General features: G+C 41.3%; 1 protein-coding gene across 1 annotated transcript in view; it reads left to right on the top strand.

The window, feature by feature from the left end:
* The window catches only part of ITGA4 (integrin subunit alpha 4), a 466594-nt gene that overhangs the window by 133029 nt on the left and 316900 nt on the right, over nt 1-16665 (top strand). Inside the window, exon 6 of the mRNA XM_085646210.1 lies at nt 11819-11948. Coding sequence (XP_085502336.1) covers nt 11819-11948 — 130 coding nt within the window. The remainder of the gene's footprint in view (nt 1-11818; nt 11949-16665) is intronic.

Here is a 16665-nt window from a genome sequence, read left to right as displayed (position 1 = left end):
ACCTCTTAGCAATCCCACTGTTTGGGATTCACTGGAGTTAACAGGAGTGGTAGTTAGCCCTCAACGTCAACCTTGGGGGTCAACTACCCCTCCTATTACCTCCAGTAAGCCCCACACAGCAGGATTGCTAACTTCTCATACCAGGCCATGCCTCCTTTTTCCAGACTCTGCAAACCCGCCTCCTGGCGCGTTGTAAGTTGGGAAATTAATTCCCCTTGAATACTGAGGGTCCCTGGGGGCCAACTAGCCCACCAGTAAGCGCCACAGGGCTGGATTGCAGAGAGGTGGTCCGAGGCCACGCCCCTTTTTACACCACTCTGCAAACGTGGCTCCTGTTGCACTGCTGCTTGGAGGATGGAGTCCACTTGTGTGTTGAGGTCTTCCGGACACAAGAGGACCTCATCGCCCCACCAGCAGTGCACCAAGAGTGTGCAGAGAGGCGACCGCCAGGGGTAATATATATATATATATATATATATATCCAAATGAGAGCACACCACAGTTGAGGCGCCACACACAGTCGTTAAAATCACCTTCTTTATTGGCAAGACAGCAGGGAGAAGAAAAGCACTCTGCTAGTTAGAACTTCCCCAAACGCGTTTCAGGCTCTCATAGCCCTTGCTCACTGGGATCTTCGTTCAGGCATCAGCGACAAACAGTTCTTTCCGCCGCATTAGCGGCTTTTCAATTGTTAACCCCGCCCCAATGGGCATGTCATCCGACAGCATTCTGGTCTTTGAAGTTTTTAAAGTCCATGTGGCATGCCGCTGTTGTCCTGTCTCGACTTTATCTTCCTATAGTAGGTAACTATGCAGGTTACTGGCGCCTCAACTGTGGTGTGCTCCCATTTGGGCACCCCCCTTCATTTTTCGTACCCATAATTCGCTTCATTAGGACCACAATAGACGCTCTCTGCTTGTTATAGTCCGACACTTTGCCTGGGTATCATATTTTCTCCCCGGCTGCTCCTGTCTCATTTGTGAATGTTCACTTGAACTCTTCACGTCCAGACAGGCACCCGTGTGAGACACAATATTTGATAGCGTCTTTCCTTTTGAACCTTTACTAATTCTAGCATTTGGGTATTTTTTCTGACAAATGCACTTTGCATCTCTTATGTTTATTTAGAATGTTTTGATGAAGTTTCCCGCCGTGGGCTTATTTTCATGTCTTCTATGTCCATACATGTACACGGGACAGTGAGACATATAAGGCACTTTGTTTTAATTTGCAGTTAAAGCAGAATAATTGTCTTTTTCATATATATATGCCATTTAATATATGTATGTGCTTAATTCTTCACATGTTTTAATTTATATACGTTGATTTAGTATGTTTGGGTTTTTCACAAAGTCATGCCGATCAGACCGGTCATGTTTCTTTATGTCTATGATGACAGAGTGGTGGTTGCCATGACAACTGCACATTAACATATGTAAAGGTCACTGACATGTGTAACAGACAAGTGAACAAGGCGGTTCGCCGTCGAAACGCGTCTTGCCGCTGTTGGATTAAACTTCTTTTTGCCATTATTTCACGGAGTCTGTGCCTGTCTGCTCGTCGACTGTCAGGATTGGAAATTCATATTGAAGATCCGCCGGGATCTTGCCACAGACCCTCCTCGATCTGGTGCTCTGCGCATCCGGACCCTTGTTGCTGTATTTTCTAGAAGAAAAAGCCGCAGAGCCCCCCAAAGCCGGAATCCAGCGTTGTGCACACCAAGACTTACCGTTCCCGTACGAGGCATCCTGTCCCTTGAGAAAGTCGGAGGACTGTCGAAAGATTCAGGTAAGCCTCGGGGTTTGGGTCGAGTTAGGTGCTGTAGACACGCAACACAGTGGCTTATGGGAGAGGTAGTCTCACTTATTCTGTAGTGAGCAGTGAGTGGCAAAAAGGAACACCCATCCAACAATGGCAGCAGAATGGGAGAGAGAGCGGGAGGAGGCGGCAAGAGACATCTTCTGTGATGAAGACAACAGTGCCAGTACAACGCACAAACCATCGGGAAACCTTGCACAACAACCCAAAAATGATATGCTGTCACTTACACATGAACTTGAGAAATTGCGCAAAATAGAGATATCGAAATGGTGGGAATGTAAATCGCTACAAAGATATCTAGATGTGGGAAGAATCCCAAGAGGTCTCAGAATTCTTGTGGCACCGACCTATGAAAATCCTAACCCAGAAATGCTTAAGGAGTGGGCAGAAAACAGCGCCAACTCTTCGGCCAGAATGCTGCAGATCCTAATCAAATATGCTACTAGTGACAGAGAAATACTACTGCAAAAAATCGAAGCCTTGTTTATTGAATTGCAAAAATTGCCACAACAAGACGAACTTGAAAAACTACTCGGCGATATGAAAACCAGATTGACCAAATATGAACAAACAATTAAAGAAAGGAAAGCGGTGAAATTCCAGCGAGATAGAAGTGACTACATGAACGGTAGAATACATACTTTCTCCAGGAAATTCGAAAATATCCGTCGCCAACAACTTTCCCAGCCATGTGAAACAACGCCGAGTTTAAATATTCCTAGTGAATCAGAACTAAGCTCTGAACTTGAATCGGATGTTGAAACAAGTAGCAGAGAAACACCCAAAGCGCCAACAGTGGTACAGGAATTTGGTTTTTTACGTCTGGAGAGACTTACAAGTTTAAGGCCAAGACCGCAAAGGAACAGCAGCAACAAACCATTGCCAAATCAAAAAACCGGAGACGAAAAAACAGACGGTAGGGCAAGGGACATTCAGAACAAAAACACTCGTTCACACAGATACAACAAACGGAGATGAATGGAAACATGGACACACAAAACACAGTGATAAATCTTACCAATATGAATCTTACACAAAACGAAGAAAGTATCCTTTCCCTTGGACTCACTTTTTGTTCAAAAAACAACTTTGATTATGCCCAAACCAGAATTGATGTGTTTCAATTTGTTAGAAGACTGAAACTCCAGAAGTATTTTATTTCAGGATCTAACCAACTGAATATTACAGATGAAACACTCACTGACCCCAATACTCTTACAGTCAAGGACATGGCTCTACTACAAGACCTAGTACACATGGACAATACACAAAACCCAGAATCGCTCATCGATTTTGCTAACACCTCAGGACTACCAATATCCAGCACCATAAAAACACCATTCAAACCGAAATCCACTTTCATCCCCATGATGCCGAAGGATGGCATTGACGTCTTTGCTGAAAACGTCACCAAAGATCTAAAAGATTTGGCGCTCACCAGCAGTAAAACTTTCGCAAGCAGTAACCGCAACAAAATGAAAAAATATGATGAACTTATCAACAAAATCAGACAAAGAAATGATGTAGTGGTTCGCTGGTCGGACAAAGGAGGTAATGTTGTTCTGTGGCCCCTAGAGCAATACAACAAGGAGGCATTTAAACAACTTAACGACAAGGAGTGTTACATTCGAGTGAGCCCTAACATCTTGGTGGGAATAAAAGAAAAACTCCACAAAGATCTTTACAATTGGAAAAGTATCGGACTCATTTCGAAACAAGAATTTGAATACCTGAAATGTGATTACCCAGTAACACCTCTGCTTTATTTAATTCCCAAGATTCACAAGAACCCTACGGACCCTCCAGGTAGGCCTATCATTGCCGCAATAGGAGGTTTGTTCGAGAACACTTCTAGATACATCGACTACTTTTTACAACCCTTTGTGTGTAGCCTTCCGGCATACATAAAAGACACTGGAGACTTTCTCAGAAAAATTTATGATGTCCAATGGGAGAGTGACTTACTTATGATGACGCTCGATGTTAATTCATTGTACACGAGCATTAGGCACACAGATGGACTCAATGCACTTCACCACTATTTGGGCAGGAGACCTATGTCTATGTTTCAACACACTGAGATGCTTGTGAAAATGGCAAATTTGTGTTTGGGTAACAATGTATTCTTATTTGATGGCCTTATGTACAAGCAAATGCAGGGCACAGCCATGGGTACCTGCTTCGCCCCCAGCTATGCTAATTTGCATATGGGCTGGTGGGAGGAGCAGGTACTCAGGGTGGAGCAACAAGCTACATTCACAGAGCATGTAAAAATATACGTCAGATACATCGACGATATATTCATTCTGTGGAAGGGTTCAGAAGAGAGTGCTACCCAATTTTCCAATGAAATTAACAACAACACCCTGAACCTCAGCTTCACGTGTAACATGAGTAGGGAATCTATCCACTTTTTGGATCTGGAGCTTTTCGTAGAAGGAGACAGCCTTCAATCTAAAACCTTCAGAAAACCGACAGCTGGTAACGCCATCCTACACGCGCACAGCTTCCACCCCAGCTCTCTTAAAGCCAGCATACCATATGCCGAGTGCCTACGCATGAAGCGAAATTGTAGCACTAACACCGGCTTCAAAGAAGCCACTCAAGAATTGTGCAACAGATTAGCCCACAGGGGCTACAACCAAGAAATCCTAGATAAGGCCAAATCCAAGGTAGCCACTAAAACCCGAAAGGAACTCCTTGCTACTAAAACTACTACTACTACTGTAGGTAGTAAAGAAAGTTCCACTATCAACACCCCGAGATTGGTTACGGGATTCAATGCCTACCATGCCCAAGTACGCAAAATCATCTACAGGCATTGGAATGCAGTAAGGAATGATCCAGTTCTAGGCACGTCCATTAACAACAAACCCCAAATCACATTCAGAAAAGCTAAATCTCTGAGACAGGAAATAGTGAACAATGCCCCAAGCAGAACAAAAGCTGAAGGTTCCTGGCTTAGATTGCCTACAGGTTTCTACAAATGTGCCAAATGTAAGGCATGCAAACATGGTAAAAACACGAAAGATATTGTGTTACCATTCAGACAATCACCTTATGTGATCAGAAAGCATTTCACATGCAAAACAGATTTTGCTGTTTACGTATTGACCTGTACATGCGACAAAAAATACGTGGGAAGCACCATACACCCCGTACACGTACGCATTCTTCGGCACTTGAGAGCCATCACGCACAATGATGTCACATACCCAGTTGCCAGGCACATAAACACTCACCACAACGGCAATGCGGAAGATCTCACTTTCTATGTGGTTGACAGCATCCCCAAAAACCCTAGGGGAGGTAACAGACTTCTAGCTCTAAGGAGATTGGAATCCCGTTACATTCTTTTGTACAATTCAAAAATCCCTAATGGTATGAACGCAGACGAAGCGCTTAATGTCCACCTTTAGTCTAGCGGGTCTCTTGCCGCTATTTCCAATCTTTCTCTAATATTCTGCTACAGTCTGTTCACACGCTTTTTTATTTTATTTTCTTTTTACGTGTGCTTTACATCCTAGCAACCCACCCATTACTCGTACACTAAAATCTTAATTTCTCTCTTCCTTGCCTTTGTTTCTGTCCTCTTTTATCTGACTTCAATAGTGCCCCAGGGATTGTTTACACACACTCCTTTATTGTGAGTACACCTCTCCACACCTTTCTTTCAATCTTGGCCCACTTGGGCGGCACCCCCCTTCATTTTTCGTACCCATAATTCGCTTCATTAGGACCACAATAGACGCTCTCTGCTTGTTATAGTCCGACACTTTGCCTGGGTATCATATTTTCTCCCCGGCTGCTCCTGTCTCATTTGTGAATGTTCACTTGAACTCTTCACGTCCAGACAGGCACCCGTGTGAGACACAATATTTGATAGCGTCTTTCCTTTTGAACCTTTACTAATTCTAGCATTTGGGTATTTTTTCTGACAAATGCACTTTGCATCTCTTATGTTTATTTAGAATGTTTTGATGAAGTTTCCCGCCGTGGGCTTATTTTCATGTCTTCTATGTCCATACATGTACACGGGACAGTGAGACATATAAGGCACTTTGTTTTAATTTGCAGTTAAAGCAGAATAATTGTCTTTTTCATATATATATGCCATTTAATATATGTATGTGCTTAATTCTTCACATGTTTTAATTTATATACGTTGATTTAGTATGTTTGGGTTTTTCACAAAGTCATGCCGATCAGACCGGTCATGTTTCTTTATGTCTATGATGACAGAGTGGTGGTTGCCATGACAACTGCACATTAACATATGTAAAGGTCACTGACATGTGTAACAGACAAGTGAACAAGGCGGTTCGCCGTCGAAACGCGTCTTGCCGCTGTTGGATTAAACTTCTTTTTGCCATTATTTCACGGAGTCTGTGCCTGTCTGCTCGTCGACTGTCAGGATTGGAAATTCATATATATATATATATATATATTCCGACAACGCTGTAATTCCTCCTTCCTTGAATCCCCAGCAACCACGGACACCAAATGAGCTTCAAAACCGGTCTTTTAATGAGAGCAAATAGGCAAAACAATTACTCTACGCGTTTCGGGATGACACTCCCTTGATCACGAGTAAAGGCAAAGTGAACCAGGAAGTGCAATAAATAGTCATGTGATTTCTTTTGGTAAACAAAGAAAACAGACTTCTAGGCTACTCGTTACTTCACGAGGCCACTTTTTTCTTGAAGGCAACTTTACCAAAATACATTTCGACAAAATACATTGTTTGGAACTGAGTCAAACGATTGATGTAATCTGAACATGCATTGCATTATACACAGAATGAATAACAATTTTCGTCCATTTAAATCATAAGGGTTGAGTATATACCTTACACAAAATTCCGATTCAATCGTAATTCCCTAAACCATTGACCACTGAAGCCCATGTGGGCATTAATATCAAATGTCAAAAATTATTATTTGAACGAAAAATAGTTCCACTTAGCATGTAAATAGAACGTCACAAGGCATATATGCATCATCAGTCAACACTTCTTGCCCCAGTGGGCTTATAAAAGATACTCAATCTTCCATATGTCACCAGAATAGATCAAAGTTTGCATCTACAAGAAAAAACAAATAAATCAATCAACAATTGGTCGAAAAAAGTTAACTAAGACTATATTTCCTGAAACTTTACACCTTAAAATTATTAAAAACATTTTTTGCAATAACATTTGTAAACAAGCTACTGACTCTCGTTTCAATAATGCAGGACTGTGAAGATTCAACATGAACACATTCAAATTCATCCTAAGTGCACCGCTAACTCTTCGTCACAGTTATGACCCATCGGGGCCAAAGTACCATACTGGATTATGAGTTTCGACTCCAATCGTCTAAGGTCTTGAACCCTATTGCCTCCTCTCTCACTCATCTTTATTGTGTCAAGGACGCAAAAACTGAGTAAATCACTGTTCTGACTGTGGTGACTCAGGAAGTGGCGTGCAACAGGGTATTGTTTATCGCCATGTTTAATGGCGCGAAGGTGTTCTAAAATTCTGATTTTAGCCTTATGTATGGTGCTGCCAATATAGGCTTTTTTACAGGGACAAAACAAGGCATAGACTGCAAAATCTGTGTTACATGATGTATGCTTCAAAATCTTGTAGGGCTTATTGTTTGGGGAAAGAATGCATTCCTTGCAGTTTTTGCTGTGTTTGCATGCCTTGCATTTTCTGCATGTGTAAAAGCCTTGTACCCCTAGAATGTTGGTATGTGTAGGTTCAATGGTTCTGCACAATGAATCCTTTAATGATTTTGCCTTTCTGTACGTGACTTGTGGGAACAATTCCACACTCTTTGAGAGGTCACTGTCAGTGTGTAACACTGGCCAGAAAGTATTGAGGCTCTTGCGCAGATCAATGGCCTGATTGTTATAGGTGGTAATAAACCTTATTTTCTCTGTCTCTTCATCTTTTATTTCTTTTTCAGTTAGTAATGATTCCCTTGATCTTTTAGCCACTTCTACCTTTGCTTTGTTAACAACAGTCTTTGAGTAACCTCTTTCCAAAAATCTCAGAGTCATTACTTCTTCTTCCTTTACATAATCCTCGGGAGAGCTACAGTTACGCTTAGCTCGCAAGAGTTCTCCCAAAGGGATACTGTCTAACAAAGGTTTTGGGTGACAGCTGCGTGCGTGCAAAAGGCTGTTTCCAGCAGTTTTCTTCCTAAATAAGCAGCATTTTAATTTATCATTTTGAATGGTAAGGGAAAGATCAAGAAACTCAATGGTACTTTGTGACCATTGGCTTGTGAACTGAAGATTGAAAATGTTGTCATTAAGGCTTTCTACAAACAGATTTGCTTCGGTCTCACTGCCATTCCAAATACATAGGATGTCATCGATGTACCGCACCCACTTAACTACCTTTTCTTTGAAAACATCATGTTCTTTGACAACCTTTTCCTCCCAGTACCCCAAATAGAGACAGGCAAAGCAAGGAGCAAAGCAAGTCCCCATTGAAGTACCGAGAGATTGTTTATAAATTCTGCCATCAAAAGTAAAGAAGTTTTGTGTTAAACAAGAAGTCATCATTTCAACAAGCATCTGAGTGTGTCTGAGGTATGAGATGGATCTCTCATTCAGATAATATCTACATGCTGCAAGTCCCAACTCATGTGGTATACATGTGTAAAGACTTGCAACATCCAAAGATAGGAGTGAAAATTCTCTCTTCCACTCCAAATTCTCAATCACTTTCAAAAAATGACCTGTGTCCTTTATATATGATGGAAGCTTTGTGACAAAGGGTTGCAAGAAAAAGTCGACGTATTTGGAAGTGTTTTCCATACAGCTACCTCTGGAAGAAACAATAGGTCTTCCCGGAGGGTCTGTTGGGTTCTTATGGATCTTAGGTAATAGGTATAGAGCTGGTAATTTGGGATGTTTGCAAATCAAAAAATCGTACTCATTTTTCTCTAATACCCCATCTTTCTTCCATTCGTCTAAGCTTGTCTGAAACAGTCTTATAGAATGTTCGTACTCCATCCTATTACTCCTTTGATATTTCTCACTGTCTGCTAGTTGTTGCAAGCCCTCATTTATATATTTCTTTCGTGATTGAACAACCACGTTTCCCCCTTTGTCTGACTTCTTGATAACTATAGAGTTATCATTCTTCAAACTATTGATAGCCTCTTTTTGTGCTGATGTGACATTCCTCCATCCATGCCATTTTTTCTTTGAAAGTTTCATTAACTCCTGAGTTACTCCCCTCTCAAATACCTCAATTGCATCGTTCTTAATTTGTGGCAAAAAGATGGACTTTGGTTTAAATGGATTTTTTGCATTCAAATTAAGGATGACATTATCATTCTCAAAATCAGTAAACGGATTATCATTACTTGTAGCTAAGCCTGCCAACACGTTATTATTGCGGTTTTGATATATATATATATATATATATATATATATATATATATATATATATATATATATATGAACCAAATGCTCTCTCCAGGTAGATAGAAAGCACGACACAGCTCCGGGGTACAGAAAACGGCTTTATTGAATTTCTTGCGCGCGGTGTCACAGGTCCATGAAACGCTTTTGGCAGACGCGTTTCAGCCTTGATTGGCTTTCCTCAGTGCCGGTTTCATGGGCTCCTTGTTGTCCTTGGGGGTCAAACGCAGATGTTATAATGACCACTCCCTGTCAGGTGATTACTTGCCCCTCCTCCATCTCAAGGGTGTGTCAAACCTCTCGCATTCATCCTGTCAGGCGCATTGCATGCTGGAAGTTGGAGTCCTCTAGGGTTGCCTCTTAAGTAATGACGGCAAGCCCAACACCAAGTGATGTCCCAATAAATATTGGATATCGGGCCCCGAATATATATATATATATATATTCAGGGAATTGCTTGTGAGTAGGTTATGTCTATCACTGAGGTAAGTACTTGCAAATATGCACAATGGGTAATTAACACACATGCATTTCTTATAAAGATCCCAGGCATCTCTAAATTTAAGCTTATTCTTCAAAGAGCTCCACTTTGCCCAGCACAATTGATATTATTATCTCCTACACCTTTTCACTGAAAGTAGGGTGAGAATCTGAATCCCTATGAGAGTGTCACCTTATACTTTTTGATTAATGTTTGTGTTTTTTTTTTTTTTAAAGATCTGCTTATTGAAATTTTATGAAAGCAAATATGCATATTGTCATACAGGACTAATAGATCTCAACAAACTTAAAACAACAGCCTACACTACAGCTACCCCATTGTTTTTTTCACCTATTATGTAGTCAAATTAAATCCATTAGCCAGTTCTCTTAAAATAATAGGATCAAAGCCAGCTTTAAGATTTTATTGCTTCCTTCCATTCCTCTGTTGTGATCCCTGTGTGTCGGTCTTAGGTTCCCAAAATGATCCCACCATGCACTCAAATTCAGGAGAGTTGCTTGGGGCAGCCTCTTAAATTATAGACTGACTCTTTCATGAGGATGCAGAAGTCCATACTTCGCAAACACTCTGCTATTGGAGTAGCTTTGTTGGAGCACAGCTAGAGAGCAATGTCCCTCTTGGCTACCACAAGACCTATGCCAACGAATATGCCAGCACCTCTGTTTCCATCCAAATATTGTATGAAATTGAGGAGGGACACTTTTGTATCCCTTTGTATAGGGATAGCAACCACTGCCTCATGTCATAAATATATGTGACCAATAGGCTTGCATGACAGAGCTTTCCCAAACTGTGTGAGGAAATGTGCTCCTATGTGCCCCACACCTAAGAGAATTAAGATCAGGGCCCTCCCCAATCTCCACAGTCCTTCAGGCATACAGTATTCACTATGAAAGTATTGAAATTGGTCCAAGCGTAGCCTGGTGGAATATGTCCACTGTTTGGCAGCCATGTTTGCCTCCAACCCTTCTTCATCCTCCAGTATGCCCACGACTCTCTTCCATTGTTCCTTAGGTGTCAAGAGAGAGTCTGGGGAATTGACAACTAACGCGTTATAAAGCCTAGAGATAGCCTTGGTTTCTAGTTTTTCTATTGTAAGTCTGGACTCCAATGGATTGAAGTCTGGAACCAGGTTTAGACTATTTTCATAGCCCACTAATGCATGTCTCAGCTGCAGATATTGAAAAAAACTGCAGCCAGTGTAACTCAAACTCCCCTAACATTTGTTCAAAGAATATCATATAATTGGACACCCACACATCACCTATCTGAGATATTCCTATCTTATCCCATGCACCAAAGCCTTTCAATACCTCCCTAACCCAAGTACCATGCCATAGAGGCATCTCTCATGTCAGCTTTCTATGACAGCCAGTCCACCTCAATGCCCGTGTCAACACTCCAAGATTACGGCAGTGATCTGAAGTGACATTGGAGCAGTCTCCTTGCCATACAATCAAGACAATAAGCCATGTTCATTAAGTGTAGTCATTTCCAATCTTATGGCGAGGTCATCTATGTCGCTGAAGAGCCAATCATTAATTGAGAGTTCTGGGCAAATCCAGTAGTACAGGTTAATAACTACTATCCCTAGTCCTCTATTTACTTCTTAAGTTGCTTAAATAGTTGTACACATTATATGCCTGGAGTACTGTTCTTTATGCAGGTGTGAATTTTTCCTTTAGCGAGGAATTCACCTACTGTCCTCCTTTGCTTCTAAATGTTTCTATAAGAAATAAATGGAGTTGACATTTATGACCATTTCCATTGTTAATTTGTAATCTGGGTCATCTTTACTGGGATAGTATCTTAGTAGCAGTTGTCAGTTAAGGAAGAATGGCTATATTGGACCAATAATCTCTTGAACATAGTGACTTGCTTGTTATCCTTCGTTCATCTTATGAAGACATCACAAAATGTGTGCCTGCCATGTTAGTAAACACTTGTGAACTTACATAGGATAGAGACACATTCTTGATCACCCTGCTACTAATGTCTTTCTGGAAACAGTGTATGTGCGATAAATTGTGATCAATGTTTTTCTTATTTTCTGTCTTGTTACATTTTTAGGATTTAATTGTAATGGGTGCGCCAGGGTCGTATTTTTGGACTGGGTCTGTCTTTGTTTACAATACTACACAGAACACTATCAAGTCATATGCAGACAGTGATAATACAGTGAAGTATGGAAGTTACCTAGGTAAGTTCTATTTTGACATTGTAGTTAAAGTCTGGTGTCGCTTCAAAGAAGATATGGCCATATGGCTCAGAATTACTACCTTAATGGAGTCTTTTATTGAATGGCACGGGAAGCACTGTTATCACTAATGCACTGTTGTACACAGGTTATGAAAGCAAGTTAAATTGTTTGTTCACACTGCAAGAAAAGATGGAAATGTCATGTGTGGGTGTTGTCTCATAACTTGTAACAGGCTACAGAATCTGTACTAGTTCTCAATTATTATCATGTCACCATAGAGGAAAATGTCTCAACGTTCTGTACCAGACACCTCGGGTTAGATGGAAGGGTGGCCATTGCCCATGGCATTACCGCCATAATGAGAGTCAGGTTGATGAATGATGTAATCCAAAAGAAGTCCAGAGGTAGCCGTGAAGTAGGTTGAAAGGAAGTTTATTAAGCTTGGATACAGGTCAGATCTAGATAAGTAGAAGATTTAAAGTTGAGCCCCAGCAGGAGCAACATCCTTGCTGCTCAGCCCACACACTCCAACTGTCTCTCTCTCCACTCCACCAGGCACTCCAGCATTCCACTACCTCATCAAGCATTCTAACATTCCACACACACACATCACATTCATACTGGCTGAGCAGCAGGGAATGAATAACCAGGGGAAAGATGCATCATAGGAAATCAAGTTATAACAATGAAGTAAGAAGAACGAGAGCCCTGGGGTGACTTATGGAGACTGACAAATTGATAGGCAGGGCTAAAGAGTGACGTGGGATGCAGGGAGACCAGGCATGGTTTGCATTCATCCTCAGTTCCTGGAGTCTTTCCTCTTGCCATAGCATAATGTGCCACTTGCTTTCCCAGCTATGACACCAAAGGGGAGTATGGGGAAGGAGGGAGAAGTGATGACGCATGCAGACTACAAAAACAACACCAAAATAGGGAAATTTATATTTATCAATCCAGAGATTGTTGATTTTGGCAGCATAAAGTATCCAGTGACTTTGAGGTCACTTAGAATCTGGCATTGTTACCTATGTCAACATTTAAGACCTTCTGTGGTAAACATTTTCTGCTTAGCCATTGTTTTTGATATATGTTGCCTTTCTCATTATACTACATTCAGCTATGTTACTATATATTATTACTTCTAATATGAGGCACTGCTTGCACCCTATGTCATTGCATCTACACTCAAGCATTGTATACCCGGATGTTTAAATTGCTTGTTAATCACCCCACTCTAATAATTTCAGTAGCCCACCAGCTCTGAACTTGGTCCTTGCAATGAAAATAAAAAATGAAGTACATTTAAAAAAGGGAGTGATACTTTTTGTAGCACAAAATATAGCAAAGTGATTTTGATACTGTGTAGTTTGTAAATGGAATCACTGCAAAAGAACAATAAAACCAGTGAAAAAGTTGTAGCCGGGTGCTCAAAGGTAAAGGGGATATATTTAATTTCAAGTCATCGCTGAAGCATGCCACAATAAAAAAAAACTCCAAGGGGGATATTCTCAAGAACGGGCAATGATTATTGCCAACCTAGGTTAACGCAATTTTACATAACGCCGTCTATCGCGGGAAACTAACGCCGTGTCAACGGTGTATTCTCAACACGCCGGCAACAGGCGATAGATTCCCGATAACGCATCAAATGTCTGTGTTAAAATTACTGGGGTGTCGATAAAAAAGGAAACCCGAAAGTGAAAAAAGTGGTGATGGGCCCAACAGTGATAAAAATAACAGCGATAAGCAGCGCCAGGCTTGCAATTCCCATGTCAGGCGGTAAAAAAATCATCATAAAAGCTAGGGGAAAAAAAAAAACAACTGAGAAGCACCATGGAGGAATCTGAAGCAACTACAGAGGCCAACCAGAACCCCACAAACTCCGTGTACACATGTGATCTGTACATGGCACATATGTCCAGGGGACACTTTGGTATGTTATTCCTGCTGGCTTCTTGGCTGGTGTGCATCTCCCATGTTGCTGAGGTGTTCACTGTGCCCCCATGCCCCTTACGTCCCTGCTGCTCATGTTGTGGGACTTGAGTCACAGGGTGCATCTCTGCATCAGGGTGGTTCATATTTGACCCCAAATAACACCCGCAATTTCATATTGGACCCCAAATGACACCCAAAATGTCATATTTGACCCCAAATGACACCCTTTTGTCTTTTTATGAACACCAATGACAGTCTTCGTATCATGTCTTTGTACACATGTGATACGCTGATGAGTTGGTTTTTTGTACTACATTTGACACCTTGAAATGGCATTACGAATATGTGACACCCCAAACAACCTCTCTGTACAGAGGTGAGGCACTTAATGTTGCACTTACACTTGTCAGAGTGATGTGCTAATGCAGAGGACTGACATGCACACAGGGAATGTGTGTTGCAATGAATTTATTTGCACATGCTGTTCATGCAGTCATTTTGTACTGTTCCATGATTGCTAAGGACAGTCACAATGTGACGTGCTCATGCGAAGAAATTGTTACTGATTGTGTTACTTCGGGCTATTCCTGCTGCAGCTGCAGTGGGGTGTGGTCCACCTGACTCATCTTCCTCATCATCGTCTGGTGCATCTGACACTTGGATCCATGGGGCATTGGTGCGCACACATATGTTGTGCAATACACAACATGCAATGATCATCTTGCACACTATTTCTGGGCTGTACAGGAGTCTTCCACCTGTGATGTCCAGGCACCTGAAACGTGACTTTAACGTCAAAAATTACAGATGCTCATGTTATTACTGACGTCAGCGCTGGGAAAGAAAATACCAGAACCAATACTGGTCCCTTCTAAACGGTTTCTAAGTATGTAAGTGAAAGTGATCTATTTTAAAGTTAACTTACAATGGTGTAAAGTTATTTGGGTAGTGGATGACCTCTTGCAGAGAGGAATTTTACATCCCCGTTTGGGAGCCGAGAGGTCTAACATCTACCCCCTCATTACAATAAAAGAGTTAAATTCCGAATCCTTCGCAAACAAGAGCTTGCAAAGGGATCAGAATTAGGAGTTGTGTGATAAAAATCACACCCTCGCAGTTTTCCCCTCACACAAACCAAAATATATTGAGAGAAAAGGCTCAGGAAAAAAAGACAAAACTTGTCGAAGTCGGTGTGGTATAAGTCGTTTCTATATGTTTTACCTCCTTTTCAAGTTAAAAACTCAAAATAGGCGTTTTTTACCGCAAGTTTTAAATACCTCACCCAGGGGTACTGACCTACCCAGTTAAGCTAAACCAGTAATGAGGGCCTTAGTGTTTTATTAGAAATACCCCAATCAGACAGGCATTGGCCATGTCTAGCTCAGTTCACAGGTATGTTTCCCAGTGGTGCCTAGGTGATGCTGGGAATTTAACTACTGGAGGCAGTGCTCAGTTTGTAAAATAATGAGCGCCAGTGCCCAAAGCGCTGCTCAGAAACTCGGCCAGTGCAACTAAATGTCAGTGCTCCGAATACCAAGGCTGCGTAGTGCAGAATCCACCTCAAGCCTCTTTAATCTACCGCCAGACACTACCTGCTCCTTTATCTCACTATTGCCTGTCCCTACTTTCTCCTTTGGTGATGGTTTGCCCGTCTTTCTCTTCCTCCTTCTTTCTACTTTGTGTGTTCTTCTCTCTCTTTCGCTCAGGAAATGTCTGATGAGGAAAAATGAGTGCCTGTCCTCAAAAATGAGTGCCTGAGGGCCCCACGAACAACCACCGGCTCAAATTCAGCACTGACTGGAGGCAGTTCTCCTTCTATAAATATTCCTGGTTGAGGCTAAGACGAGATTAGTTGCGTCACGATTTATAGCATTCATAAGAAGATGGAAGGACCTTACTTTATCACTGATTTTCATCTACCTTATAGGGCGACATGAAAGGGCAAAATATCCCAGAAGTACTGTTGTACTGTCAGTGAATTTAATGAGTTTCAGGGACTTAACAGTTCCACAATGCTTGAGATACTAAACATATTGACAGAAACCTTTGTATAGGGCATAGTCGGAGAAGTAAATTAACTATTTAAATGATAATTTAATTTGTTTCATTTGTTTATTGTTTAACGCTGTACATTAGGAATCTTCCCTTCGTGGTGGGCTAATTAGTTGAGCAAACTAGAGTGTTTAAAGAATATTTCTACACGTAGAATGTGACTCTGTCCTTAGATCTTTGATATTAAAGCCTACAAAGAATTTTAATATGGATGCAAGTTTTACATACATGAAAACAAACCATATAGTGTAGCACGTGTTTCTGCCATGCCACACAAAGTCACCAGTGTATGCAAAGTACGACAAGGTCTGCATCTTCATTAGAGGTTTGCGATGCAATCCTTTAGAAACACAATATAGTGTTGACCATGAACTGACAGACACACTAGAGGTATGTGCTTAGAGATACTTGTAAATATTCCTATCAACTATGATAGTCGCACAGCAACATAAGATAGCAGTGTGTTCTAGATATACAGATTTGATAGCCATACGCTTTCAAACACAGTGTAGCTTTGTTTCAAAGGCACACGCTGGGAGTGTGAAGTGATTCACCTATCAGAACAATGTACTTTCTTTGAGGTCCAAATTCATCTATAAGGATGCCTAGACATGAAAACAATCAGAAAAATTCTACTCTGAATTTGGTAAGCCTGAAGAGTTCAAACAATCTGATGGTACATTTAGAGACAGACACACACACACACAGTACCACCAATTGTTCGTTGAAA

The sequence above is a fragment of the Triturus cristatus genome, chromosome 3_1 (assembly GCF_964204655.1).
Source record: "Triturus cristatus chromosome 3_1, aTriCri1.1, whole genome shotgun sequence".
Classification (NCBI taxonomy): Eukaryota; Metazoa; Chordata; class Amphibia; order Caudata; family Salamandridae; genus Triturus; species Triturus cristatus.
The sequence above is the reverse complement of the archived record's forward strand: the minus strand, read 5'-3'. Positions and strand labels throughout refer to the sequence as shown.